General features: G+C 40.8%; 1 protein-coding gene across 3 annotated transcripts; it reads right to left on the bottom strand.

Annotated features, from left to right (window-relative positions):
• Positions 1-38: 38 nt before the first annotated feature.
• Positions 39-14,144, bottom strand: AGXT2 (alanine--glyoxylate aminotransferase 2). Of its 3 annotated transcripts, XM_056324477.1 has the most exons (14): positions 14,080-14,144; positions 12,612-12,697; positions 12,008-12,192; positions 11,568-11,691; positions 10,378-10,472; positions 9,152-9,245; positions 7,972-8,065; positions 6,833-6,933; positions 5,674-5,766; positions 4,730-4,862; positions 3,968-4,056; positions 2,328-2,477; positions 1,868-1,966; positions 39-300 (listed from the first exon to the last, which is right to left on the bottom strand). In XM_056324477.1, exons 1-14 carry the CDS (start codon positions 14,132-14,134, stop codon positions 190-192), a joined length of 1,509 nt encoding a protein of 502 aa, XP_056180452.1. In that variant the 5' UTR covers positions 14,135-14,144; the 3' UTR covers positions 39-189. The 3 variants fall into 3 exon arrangements, with proteins under 3 accessions (XP_056180452.1, XP_056180453.1, XP_056180454.1); XM_056324478.1 differs by lacking the exon at positions 5,674-5,766; XM_056324479.1 differs by lacking the exons at positions 9,152-9,245; positions 10,378-10,472.
• Positions 14,145-14,257: the final 113 nt, after the last annotated feature.

The following is a 14,257-nucleotide window of genomic DNA, read 5'->3' as shown; positions in this document are numbered from 1 at the left end:
CACCACTGTACACCTGAACTACACGGTTACAAAACTGATTAGAGCATATTCTTTATTAAACACTGATCTGTGCTCTTACAAACAAGTGTTTAATCTTCATCTTATGATTTTCTCATCCAGTGTAGACAGTGCTGAGCCAGGATGGCAAGTATCAGGGGTTCTGTATGTGTCTCATGTAAGGAAACAAGCCTATTTTGCAGCTGCTCTTTCCATGTGTCTCTGTAAAGCAGTATGAAATACTTCCACAGCAAAGTCGACATCCTTTTTAGTAATGCACATAGGAGGTTTAATTCTAAATGTCTGATAGAGGGAAAAAAAAGACAAAGAAATCCTTAAAATTGTACGGAAAGGACATTGTTTCTAGCAGCCTATCTAGGTCAGCACTCACCTTCTGCCTAAAAGAATCTAACCAGAAGCATGAGAAATGGTAATGTAGGAGGAGAACAGCAGAGCAGGGACTGAGGCTTCTGATAAATGCACTCCGAAGTGGGGCAATTTTGGACTTGACTACATCCAATTCCCCACTTGACTCCTGTGACAAAGCAACTGCCTCCAAAAGAGACCTGACTAGAGCAGGTCACGCTTGCAGCTCTTACTCCAGACAGCGCTAGTGTAAAACCTTAGATGGGATTGTACTAAGAACAGAGGCATAGATGTATTTTCCTTTCTGGTAACTTTGCCGCAGGGAAAAAGAAATCTCTACTGAGAGTAGCAGCCTCTTGCACTGCATCAGCTGATTTGCTGTTGTATTACAGGCTTTTTTTAAGGCTTCTAAGAGAGCGTATTATGAAAGAATCACTGAATGCCAACTTTCAGTTAGGGTATATATTAGTGTGTATATATATATATATATATAATTTATATATATATATATATATACACACTATAGCTTGAATGTATGTTGATCAGGAAGGGATATATGCATAGTTTAACCTGTCAAGAAGGTAGGTCCTTACGTCCAAATGCATGATCAATATTATGATGTTTCCAAGAGTAATTATATTCCGTAAGATTCTTAATCTTTCAGTTTAAATTTTTCTGTTATCATACCACAGCAGTTGATGCAGCAAGAGTGGAATAATGGTCTTATTATTCCATGCACAGCCCCAAATGAAGTGAACACTGACACAAACAGCACTCTTGTAAGACAGAAATTGCATTTTACCACACTTGTGAGGTGCAGCCTGCTACCCATGTTCTGGTCTGTGACTTGCAGAAGAATCAATGAGGTGAACGATGCCATGTCCTATTTATTTTAGCCACTGTCTGTTCCTCTCATGCAAAAGCTGCTTCCTCTGTGTCAGAGAGCTTCACTGACCCGACCAGCCCTCAGGCGATTCTCTGCTGTTAGCTCACTGCTGTAAGAAGGCTGGTGACCCGGCGCGCTGCGCACAGCATGCTGCATCTTCAGCTGGTGTGGACTAATGCCTGTTCACGTGCGACTCTCACTTCAGTGCTGCGTTGCTGAACTTGCTGTTAACAACTCTGTTTTAATTGCCTATATAGGTAGAATGTTACCAGCTCTCCAGACTAAAAGAACTAGCAAAACCAAACTTGTTCTGTACCCACAGGTCAGGGAATAACCTGAAGAGCAGCCAAGACTTAGCAAGCCTGAATATTCTTCTAATTTACATAGGCTATAGTACATCGCTTTCCAGGGGAAGTTGTCCTTCTAAAGGAAAACTCCAAGCTTAGAGCTAGTTCAGCATACTTGAAAAGAATCAAACTGCTCCTGCCCAATTTATAAAATAAGCAAAATTTAACAGAGATAGTTCCTAGGAGTATATGTTTTCTAGTTTATTTACTAAACTGAAGTTAACTCGGACAGGAAATAAATACAGTTTATGTATAACCAGAGGTTTGGTACCTGACTGTACAGTCCTCCTCTGCCGATCAGAACTCCCATGTCTTTACAGTCCTCCCAGATCTGATCAATTTCTTCAGCTGGAAGAGGGTGGCGACTGTCCTAAGGGAAGCAAACATCACATTTCACTTGGATACGCTAAATCAGTTCTATGAAAAACATGTATATTCCAGTCTCTCCAATAAATCTTACCCCCATCTCTGGCTGAAAGCATTAACTGAATAATTCACCTGCTTTTTAAGATGGCTTTATACAGTTAAGGTACCCAAGTCACTGCTTACTCAAAACTTGTGAAATATTTGAAATGCTGGAACGTTCTGGCTCATTTTTAGCCACAGCAGTGTTTTGTCACTTCACTAGCTGTTTTTTAATAGAAAATCTTCCCATTATTTCAACTGAAATAAAATGAGATAAAACTTTTGATGGCACTGTAAATTGAAAGGAATACAAGTAAATCACTAACCTTATCTGTCACCATTTCTACTCCAATCATAAGTCCCTTGCCACGGACATCTCCAACAATCTCAAATTTATCCCGTAATTTAGCCAACTCGAGCAGCATGTATGTTCCCACATCCTCACTGTTTTTTTGTAGACCATCTTCTTCAATAGCCTGTTTAAAATGATGTACTATGTGTTGCAGGAAAAGCTTCCAATACAGTTAATCCATATTCAGCTTGATTACATGTTTATTTCACTTCCTTGCAGACTGTGTTCCTTCACCACTATGGTTCTTACATTTTTCTTCTCTTACAGTCCTCTTAACGGTATCACAGTACAATTGAACATAGTATTTCGACGTTGCTGTGGTGTTTTTCACATTTTCCTTATTGCTCCATAAACGTAATCCAGTAATTCACACTCACATATAGTCATAACTGAAAAATACCTGACCACAGCATTATTTTCAAAATCTTACCAGAAATATTTTAATTCTTTCTCGGTATCACGAGAAGGACATAATTTGACAAGGCATACCTACGTATACTAGGCAGCCTTTTTGGGAACAACTTGAGTGTTTTAATTAGATTAATCAACACCATGCTTTTTAATCACAATCTTTTTTTTGTTACTTAACCTACTCTCCTTAATATAGTTCTGACATGCAGCCAGACTGACACTGACACGCACAAACCATTTTATGAAATTAGTATCTAACGTAAGAAAATTGACATGAAAAAAACAAAAAATACAATTGCAGTAGTTAAAGTGGGTGTTTCTCCTTTTTCTTTTCTTTTAACTCAATTTTTTTTCTTCCTGACTCTGACAACCTCCTTCGACTTAACTTCAGATCCAGGCTCCATGTTACTCCACAGCCAAAGAAACCCAAAACATGGGTTCAGGCTTTCTTATTTGCAACTGTTTTTTCAAAATCAGTTATGTGATCAGCCATTTTACAGAACAGTTTTTAAAAAGCCCCAAAACACTCAGGAAAGTAACAGGAATAGAAAAAGTATCTGCTGTAATAAAGTGAGATTCAAGGACAAATGATCTGTATATGGTAAAGACTAATTAAATGGTGACCTACTGCCCACGGACTGATTTTCTGCTGGCTATTAAGTGAAATATATTGCAAATTTTTCTATTGTCTTTGTCATGAGGCATTTTTTTTTGAAAGGAATTCTGACCTTAAACATTTTTAACTATCTGGCTGTTAAGGGTTTTTAGGTATAAGGTAAAAGCTGTGGAGGTAAAACAATTTTGTTAAGCACATATGCCAGAGAATAAATGTGGTTTAGCTGAGGATTTGCATAGTCCTATGACAAAGTTAGCTAAGGCTTTTGAGAAAATGCTTTCCTACATTTCTATTAATAAAGCAAAGAACATAAGGGACAAAATGAAAGATGATTCTGAAAACATGATTAGAGGACTCCTATTCTTGCTAGAGGGATGCAAATTTTGCAATGGAACTAATCAGGAGTTTTTCCTATACATGGGGCACATTGGCCATTTATGCACAATACCTGCATATGTTTATGTGTTTCATACAGTTTAAAAAATTGACCACGTATAACTTTATAGTAAAAATAAATGTAAACATTTCTCATCTTTTCTTACAAGAAAAACTGTGAGATATATAAATTTATACAACGTTCACCCTACATCAAGAACCGCAGCTCCGACTACGCAGGCCAAAGGGCTTCCTCCAAATGTATTAAAGTGAAGGTTTTGAGCCAAGGAACTTGCAATCTCTAAAAGAAAAAGAACAACACTGATTACTCTTACAGGTGCCTTATGTTTGGTAACAGTACTTATCTGCTTTAACTTAACTATTAAGTTAAATTTGCTGTGCTTTAACACTGATTCTGCTGGAGACAATGCCATAGGAAGGTTTTTTTCCCCCCTGCAATTAGTCTGTGCAAAATATTACTATTTCCAAAACCTATACTTTTAGCATCTGCTAGACAACAGACTTTTTTTAAAAAAGTCACACTTCTTACATATGCTGTTGTCCCCTTAAACAGCCTTCTACAAGTTTTCTTCACTAGATTCAGCCAGTCATTTGTATGAATCAAGTAGTTGGCTAACATGCTGCCTTATGTGTTTCAGTACATCGATTAGTGAAACAGTGAATTCAGTGAGAATTTGCAGGATCTATTACCAGCTCTACCAATGACTCACAAGGTCATCCCTGCTTCAGTTATACAACTGACCCCATTTAAATAACACTTTGCACTGGTATAGCACAGCACTTAGGAAAACAAGTGAGTAATAAGAACCCAATTCATTTGTCAAAAGAGATTGAGACAAAGATTATTAATAAAGCTCAGCTGTTTGAACACACATCTCTCCAGTAAGTAATTACTGTATCGTGCATTTTGTAATTGCTCTGTTGTAACTCTTAGCAGAACAGAACACTTGTACCTTTTGTTGTAACAACAGCTGCCATTGGAAAGCCATTACCAATTCCTTTTGCCAAAGTAACAATGTCAGGGACTACATCATGTGTTTGAAACCCCCAGAAATGGCTGCCTGTCCGTCCAAACCCTGTCTGTACCTTTTAAAAGAAAAATCCATGAAAACGACCATCACTTTCTCACATTTTACAACATGGTTTCTTTTTCTTGTCTTTCTGTTGTTACTGATTTGCACTGAACTGCAACTACATCTAGAATCAACTTATATTAGGACCCTTATTCAGACAGCTTTGCAAAATACTGTTTATTGTAACGGGGTTTTTCCTGTATGAAGAAGACATGTCACCATGTCTTAGGCATGGCGAGATGCACAAATGAGCTGCAACTTCCATTTCAAAACAGAGAGGAAATGCAGTTGCTTATCACATTTCCAATGCAACCCCACAATCGCTGATTTCTACTGCTGCAATGCTTGAGGTACTATCACCATCACTTTGAAGTGTTTGCTACTATTTCAAAATAGCTTTAGCTAAGCAGGTACTATTTCTAAAATGTATTTGCAGAGGTACAGCGATCAACTCCCTTCTAGAGCTTATGTATGCCAACACCACTCATAACAGGAAATGTTACTGTGACAAACCTCACATCACAGCTGACGTTTATTAGCTGCATATTTGTGTAAATTTACTGGTCCCAAAAGGTAAGGACTGAAGTCTGCTACTAACATTACTTGCATCTAAAATCAGAATACCACATAGCAGAATAAAGGCAGTAAAAACCGGGAGGCTCCTACACTTGAAAAGATACACTGTGTTAAACTTAAGCTATTAAGTGTGTAGCATTTCATTTAGATTATTTCCAGGCTCCCAGTCTGCCTTCACTTGGACTCTTTTAAGATGACTTTCAGAGGTACCCAAACTCTAGAGCTCTTACGTAAAAAACCCAACTCACTTCATCTGAAATACAAATGCCCCCTCTTTCCCGTACTAGCTGGTAAGCTTCCTGTAAGAAACTTCTTGGATACTGAACAGCTCCATTAACACCCTGCCAAGACAAGAAAGACAATGTCTTCAGGAACAGAGAAGGAAACAGGAGTTCCACTGTGTGACTATCCTACAATAAGAAAAAAAGTAGCAGCAGCCCTCAGGTAACAGCAAGACTGTTGTCTCAAGTTTCTGGCATCAGCACTGGAACTGCTTCAGAAAGTTCCTGCTCAGGTCACTCATTCCCATTCCACAGCGCAGTTTGCTGTTCCGTTAGTTGTGCTGGTATAAATGTCAGGCCATACTGTGCCATCACTGTAAGACAGAGTCGATTAAGGACAAACTGCCAAAACAAGTACCTTGAAAACCTACACACTAAGAAACCCAGAAACTGTGATCAACAAAGTTAACAAGAGAATTCACATCCCTTCTTTGGTTAATTTGTTTAAAATGTTTGTTTCCTCAATTTCTGTTCACCTTGCCAGTTTTCATTTGCATCAGAAATTCCACTCTACACCTGGACTGCAATGGCTTCTTAGACTTACGTATGTAAAAGCTTAGAAGATAGCAAAACCAGAAAACAGCTCCAATATTCTCTGTTGTCACAATTCTCACTTTTTTTCTTGCCTTTTTTGTTCCTGGGATATATTCTCCATTCTTCCTATTTAAGACCCACATACACAGCAGTTCTGAAACTACAGTGAAGCACCAACAAAATGACTCCTGTGGCCACCACTTGCTGGAGAGCTCCTAAAAATATAGTGGACAACATGGCTGGGAAGAGGTGGAAGGGGGATTGAGTTATGGTTTACAGAAACAGTAAAGAGAAAAGCAGTATGAAATTTGGAAGAAGGTATTAGAAACTAAACAACATGCAGAAGAAATGTGTATGTTTAATCATAATTCTGTTTAACTTCACAAGCAAAATTCCAGCTCCATTGAAATCAGTGACAAAAGCTGAAATTTGAAGACTGCATCCATTCTTTCAGATACAGAAGGTGTTTAAGGCATTACCAAAAAAATAATAAAAATCAGAAGTCTATGTTTAGGATGTAGCTAAAGAATATCAGATTTGAGTGTTTCACCCTATTTGTGCTATCACAATTCAGAAGTGGCAAACTACCTACTTGAATTGGTTCAGCGATGAATCCAGCTATTGTCTTTGGCACGCAGGTATTCAGAGTATCCTTGAACTGTTCAATGTACTGGTTGTTTGCATGACATACACCTGTTTACAGGGGAAACAGTTTAAAAGAAATTTACTTAAAATTACACAAAGCTAGCTTCAAAACATGAAATGACACATCTAAGCACCAAGTATTATCTGACTGCATGATAAATACCACCTTTCAAATACACAATAAAAGGCTAAACATTAAAGGAGAGTGTCCCTTACTTTCTCTTAAACTATTTATACTAAGGAACGCCAGTTCCAAAACAGCAAGGCAAAGCTGCCAGACAGTGTTACACATTATACAGGTCAGGAAGCTGTAACTCTGGGGAAGCGTTTGTGTATCACCTACATCAGCCGAAAGAGTAAACAGACATTTTCTCAAGGGTTAATAAACATCAGCATAAGACGTAAGGAATCATCAGGTTAGTGCAGGTATGAGGATTCTGGAGGATACAGCTGCCTATCAGTCTATACTGAAATAAAGAACAGAGCAATTAGTACACCTAATGTTCCCACTCACTACGGAGGGCAAAGCTAAAAGAAAACCTGTGATGTATGCATGTGAACTGAAATACTAAAGAATGCTTGTTGAAACAGTGGAAAAAAATTACTGTCATGGCTGTTAATGAGAGCAGCAGAGAAGTTTTCACATTGTGCTGCGCATGGTATGTTTTGCCTCATTTAAGATTTTCCGCCTATCACTGGCTTCAGGTTGTCCTTACTATTCATATTACTCCAAAACAAAATCTGGAGAGCTGTCAAAACTTCAGAAACAGCAGAAAACAGCAATGAACATTTCTGGTCTTCCAGATGTGCTAAAACTGAGTTCCACAGCTTCCACAGTTGATCATGACAAATGCTGGAAAAAGGTTGGGATTTTAAGAAATCTGACAATATGATGTGGGTGTCACCTGCCCCAAATTTTTCTCTGTGGAAAGCAGGTGCCTGAGATTCTCTGCAATATTTTCTTTGGTTGCCCTTGCAAATCCTAACTAGAGGTCTACCTTTCTTGAGGAGATAAACATAACCTATTTCCATAGCTCTCTAGTATTCTCTAATCTAAAAGCCAAATATTTTTTGCCATTGACCAACCTTCAGAACAGCTGCATTTTCGAACAGTTTGCACTGGAGAATCTCTACAATGGCTGCCTCCCCATATGCCACGAAACACATCTGGTAACATTGTCTGTCAAGCATAAGAGAAATAGCTATGGATTTGATGACACCTTTCTAAGAGATGTTTTGATCATACTTAGGGATGACAAATCAAAAAACCTAAAAAGCATCTGTTAAGAGTCAAAGGACATACCTAGTTCAAGCAATTTCTCTGAAGAACACTTGTGGAATCACACCAAACTTCCCTCCCAATAAATGGTAGAACAGAGACAGTTTTGGAACCAACAAGTTTAGACTACTCCAGCAATAGCCACTTGGCTGATTTCCTTTGTGTTGTTCTTTAAATTAGTCAGCACTTTTGGTTATCTAAGATTCATAGCAACATTTTTAGAGTTGCTGGTAGTACTTCAATAATCCAATGTATGATAAAAATCTGCAGAATACAGGGAGGCAGGCAGGTCTGTTACAGTAATTACAAGCTGGAACTTTGGAACTCCAGCCTTCTAATCCTAACTGCTGATCAACTACTACATGACCTCATTCACTGAGCCAGGCTGAGAGGCTGCTATAAAGGAGCCTTCCTATAGCTCAGCCACAGCACTGGCTATCATCAGTACAGATCAGAGTAGCCAAAGCCAGCTTCTAGCAGACAGGAAATCATTCCCATCTGTTCAAAGGCAGGGAGATAACGTGTTGCCATCTATCCCCAGTGGATCTCCTTAACAGATATGTCTCCTGTTTTGTGTAAATGGGGGCCACCACAGGGTTTTGGTTTCTTTCATTCCAGGGGAGGATCTACTTCAGACCAGCTGAAAGCAGCTTTGCACAAATTTGCCAAAAGAATTTGAGAAAGGGGTTCCAAGCGTTATTATTTTGCACCTTTCATAGACTTCCATGCAAGCACCATGCATGACTACAGAACTGTAAATCATGACCATGCATGTTATGGCTGTCCTGACTCTAAATTAGCAGAAGTGACTACATGGAGAAGGAAAGGGGACTCTGGCTCTTGTGCTTACACAGCAGGAACAACTACACTGCAGTTTAGTTAGTGAACCATAAAGTGCTTTGAGGACAGAAAACATACTAATTGTTGAAATATTCAAAGAAACTGTTTGTTACCCAGATGATTTAAAAAAAATAATAAAAATCTCACTGTTGAACAGCCAAAGCCATTGGCAACACCATGCTTATAAAGACCAATAGATGTCAATCCCAGCGTGTAAGGGCTGCCTCCATGGTATGCTCCTCTGTACAAACAAAGCAAGCACATGAACACCACTCATTTCCAAGAAGAGACTGTAGCAATATTAGTTCTGACAAGGCGTGCTTCTGAGCTACAAATTATTGGGGAAAATTTGCATGGTTACACTAAACCCAAGAAGATTCCTACTGCCATTTTTTGCTCTGGTTCTGGAAGATCCAAGACTGCCCATCTGTACTGGTTTCCCAAAATTTCAAATGTTAAAATCATTAGGTAATGTTTGCAAGGAGAAGAGAACAATGACTGGAACCAACAGGAGTTCAGACAGTGCCTCAAAAAGTTCTGCTGTAGCACCTGAGCCCTACAGGGCAAACATCTCTGTTCTTTGAATCTTGGGAACTGCTGCTCTCTCCAACAGATGCTGCCAGTCATTGAACTACATGCTGGTTTGATGCCAGTTCTATACAGAAATTAAAAGTTCATTAATGAGAATATACAAACAAGTTGGGTACCCAATGTTCTGTGGAACAGAGTAACATAAAAATACAGCTCTTCATAACGAGGCCTTTTATTCTAATATTTGAGGCCACCTGGGATGCAGAGTAAAGAGAGCTGCTTACACTGTCCTTATACAGCACTCACCCCTGCACCACCTCTGTTCTTAGGCCAGAAGAGCTGTCTGTGTACCTGTGAAGTGAACTATGGTTCAGGGATCTGGCAGAAAAACAAGGCAAAAGAACAAACTCATCAAAACAAATTCTTCCACCAGGTTAGCCTTCAGCCAGAGCCATGGTTCACCGCACCAGTATTCCAGAGGTAGCTCTGTACCCTCACAAACAGGGGCACCACAGATATAGAACAACAGAAGAAACTAGGAGTTGCTGAAGTCCGTTCTGCCCATGAATGAAGGTCCACCAAAGCACACCCTGAACACAGAGACCAGACCTTTTTCTAAGTAAAAAATGCAAAAACTGCAGGTTGTGTTTTGTATGCAACCTAGTCCTAATATATGTATCAAGTCTTCAACTTCTGTTTTACTCTGCTTTGCATATAAAATAATTTTATAGCATTCTCCTCAGCAGAACTGGCGTTAAAGAGTCCTCTCTTTTTTCTTGGTTTAGGCATATAGACACTGATCACATACACAAATAAGTTTTGTAAAGATCTATCACCATTACCTGAAAGAGATGATGTCGAAGTTACGAGTATATAGCCTTGCCATGAACATAGCCAAATCATTGGCTTCTGACCCACAGTTGGTTAGATAAACCACCTACAGGAGAATGCTTAGGATCAGCACAGTGCACAACCTTCTTGTTTGGCATCAGAGCATGTAACTTGTTAACATTATGAGCTATAACCCATCACTACCACAAGGTGACTTCACCGCAATAAACTTAGTGTTGCCTATACAGTATAGATGAGAACTAAGATCAAGCTGATCTACTCAGTGGGAGTACAGAAAATCTGTAACATTGAGTTGGAGCCTTCAGGTTTTCCTAAGATGGAACAGTGATTCAAATAAAAATGAAAGCACTGGGTCAAACTGGGCAGGACTGAATAGAAATAACCTTAACACAGATAAAAAGGGCTGTACAGTGTCCCTGCATGCTAGTTACTAGGAGTGACATACACAGACACAACTGTGGAACAGAAGCGGTAAGCAGAGTTTGCTTACTGGGAGCAGATGATGATTAAGAGGATATCCTGAATACAAGTTTTCAGATTTGAAAACAGCTCAAATTCTACTGTCAATGCTTTTAAAGTTCATTTTCAGAAGTGACTGAGATTCTCCACTGCTTAAACTACGCAGCTGCTTTACATTTTAATTTTATTTTTAACTCTCCTTCCATTTTTAAGATTGCGATAGCTTCATACTCTTCTAGTAGCCCAATTTTATCACCATTATTTTACCTGAAAGCAAAACAATTATCTTTTCTTCCTGTTTCTGAGCATACAAAACATGATATTTATGTGGTTTATTTATTTAAATGCCATTAAAGCTCACTACAGAAAGTACTGTCAAATAATTTTCACTGTGAGTTTTCATGAGATCAAGCAAATCAAAGTTGGCTACGTGTAAGAACAGTCAACATCTTAGTTCCCTCAGTAATTATTAAGCTGCCAATGCTGCCCCTTCACAGTGACAACTGGAGGGAGAGAACAAACAGAACTTGGGCTTGGGATATTATGGTTGCCTACATCTGGGTCGAAAGAAAAGGCCCTGAGGGTCATTATATTCTCTTTATCGGACAATTTGTAGTCCCCATACACGTCTTTTCTCCATACATATTGTGGCTCTCATTTGTTTATTTAATAAATAAAGACACCCCCTTCACCAGCCCCGCTCCTGAAAGAAGCAAAGTACCTTAAGTGGATCTGGGAAAAGAGAAGTTAGCTTTTCAGCATACTCCTGGATTGCTGGGTGCATGTAGATATTAGTGGTGTGCCACAGGCGAGCAAGCTGTTTCTGGGTAGCCATAGTTACTTTCCTGCACATAGCACAAGAAGAAACACAGGGATTCAATTCTACACAGGTGTGCATTCATACATGCACACACCTATCCGTTATTAATCCTGAAAATGCAGACACTGCACCATTCGCCAGACGGATGAACAAGTAGACAAAACTAATGAATTCTTCAAAACACTGTGGCAACTGACCTTAATATAAGTGATACATGACAATTCAATGAATTATATTTTGGTCTTAAGCTCAGTGTCACAGACTAATGAAGAACAAAACCAAACCAACATAGGTATCGCTTCCTGTATTTTATAGCATAAATCAAATAGTAACACACTTACGGGTGACAATGACCAACACTGACAGTGACAATTCCAGCAAAGAGATCAAGGTATCTCCGTCCTTCATAATCAAACAACCACTGCATATGTCCTTGGTGCAGCAACAATGGCTTCTTGTAATACGTTCGCAGTGAAGGAGAAATATTCTTTTCACGAATCTTCCGCATACGTTCGTATGGATAGGACTGAGCGGAATAAAAGTCAGTATCCGTTTATGCTTTCTAAAGATCCAGACTAATGGAGCTGTAGTGGATCACAAAGATTACACAGTTGCCTACAGTGGCTGTTCACAGAACTAAGATTTTAAGAAATTCTGGCACACAGAAGGTTCTACAAACCTCTGAAACTCAGTCTTTGAAGTAAGTCTGCTGTTCTGCACTTACCTCTTCCTTAAAAGTTTTTCAAATCAACAATGTAGCCATAAGTTTCACTACTGTCACACTGGTACATCTGGAGGTTATACCCTGGTTGTAACAGAATTGGTGTTTGCCCAAACAAGCAAATTTTATAATAATATTTAATGCACTATTTATTGCAGATCAGCCTATCACTCAAATCTAATAATGCAGTCTTACTTAAATCCAGCGCAGTATGTATGACTTACTTTGTATTTTTCAGGTACAAAATCGCAAGGAGGCATCTTTGCTTGTGGGGAGACAGAGCTTTTCCATTTCTGCTGCCTAAAGGCAACTACAAAATAGTGAAAGAATTATCGAACACTTATCAAAGTGCACATATGAAAGAGTTTCTCAATAAACGTGTTCAGAAAACATGACAGCTATGGTCAAAACAAGCTTTGGTTGGTTGGTTGTTTTTTTCTTGTCTGAGGGATTTTCTTAGAGGGTAAACAATAATTAACATCTTTGTGAAGGCAAAATATATGTAGATTTAAAAAAAAGGCACTTCTCTTATTCACTAAAACTCAGTTTTCAGTTTCATGTGGACTTCTTGACAGAAAGAGACTTGAAAAAAAATAAAATCAGTTTTAATAGAAATTCTTTTCTGGGAGCAGCAAGAGCAGGAATCCTCTACAAGGGTGTAAGCCAGGAGCCCAGGGTGACCACCACTCTGGGGGTGCTCGCCGGCAGCAGAGTACAGTCCCTACAGACCCAAACCAAGTGAGCAAAGCAAGGTCCACTGAGAGTGCCCCACGTCAGTGGAGGAGATGATCAGGTCCAGGGTCCACCCAGGGGGTCCAGTCAGGGAGCAGCAGCAGATGGGGCCAGAGACAAGGCTGTAATTCAGGTCCAAAGTCCACGCAGGAGACTGGGTCAGAAGCTGGACTGGTGGCGCAGCTGCCCCTCAAGGCACAGCTGGGCCAGGGGCTGGAGGCTCAGGGCTGCGCTGACACAGGGCTCCAGGGCTGCAGGCCTGTGCCCGGGGAGGCTGCTCAGGTGTGCTCGGGCCCTGGCAGCTCCCACCGCCACCTGTCCTGTCTCCAGAATCCTACAAACATCCCGCTGTCCCACCTTTCATTTAACTGGAGGTGTGATTAAGCAGGTATCAAACAAAATTACCGTTTAAACACACTCTCTTTCTGCATCCCTAACATCTCTACCGAGAATGACAGATTTCTTTTTTCAATGTCTTAAGGTTTTAAACAATTTCTAAAACACGTTAAAATATAAATGAATGAAGAATAAAGTTTCCTGAAATAAATGAGACAGACTCACTTCCCTTACAACCACTTTCAGCACTAACGAATTAATAATCATCTGCAGTGTCCGGTCCCAAGAAATAAACTAAGAAGTTAGTAAGTGAGAGAAGTTCTGCCTTCGGACCTACAGTTACACCGAAAGGGCTTCTGCCCGCCCCCCCGCCATGTACAAACATGGCTCTGCAGTCAATCCCCCGCTTTCCCCGGGGGCTACAGGGAGGCATGCCGACCCCCGCCAGGCCTGCCCCGGCCCGCCCAGGGCTCCGCGCACAGCAGCAGACCCGGAGGGCGAGCCCCCGCCCCCCCGGCCGCAAGAGCCACCGTAGCGCCTCACGGCCCCGCGGAGCGGCTGCCCCCCCCCGCCGGGCCGCGGCCGCCCGAGCGGCCTCCCCCCGGCCGCGCCGACGCCCCTTACCGCCGCCCAGCCGGCGCCCGCAGCCCCGCAGCAGCGGCCCGAGGCCCCCCGCCATGCCGCCCGCTCCCGGGGCAGCATCGCCCCCGCGCCTCGCCCCGCCCCTCGGGGGCCGGCCCCGCGTGCCGCCGGGCGCTGCCGTTACCGCGGCCTCGCGGGCGGCCGTTGCCGTTCGCTTTGG

This window comes from Falco biarmicus, chromosome Z (assembly GCF_023638135.1).
Source record: "Falco biarmicus isolate bFalBia1 chromosome Z, bFalBia1.pri, whole genome shotgun sequence".
NCBI lineage: Eukaryota > Metazoa > Chordata > Aves > Falconiformes > Falconidae > Falco > Falco biarmicus.
Note: the sequence above shows the minus strand (reverse complement) of the source record. Positions and strands in the feature narration are given on the sequence as shown.

Bases quoted from the DNA above. Each gene is read 5' to 3' on its own strand.
- AGXT2 (XM_056324477.1), bottom strand. From the start codon at position 14,134: ATGGCGGGGGGCCTCGGGCCGCTGCTGCGGGGCTGCGGGCGCCGGCTG. The intron at 4,863-5,673 runs GTGAGTTGGGTT...TTCTTTTAAAAG, and splicing joins GCATTTGTATTTCAGATGAA to GTACAGACAGGGTTTGGACG. The intron at 1,967-2,327 runs GTTAGTGATTTA...TGCTTCCCTTAG, and splicing joins TAGAAATGGTGACAGATAAG to GACAGTCGCCACCCTCTTCC.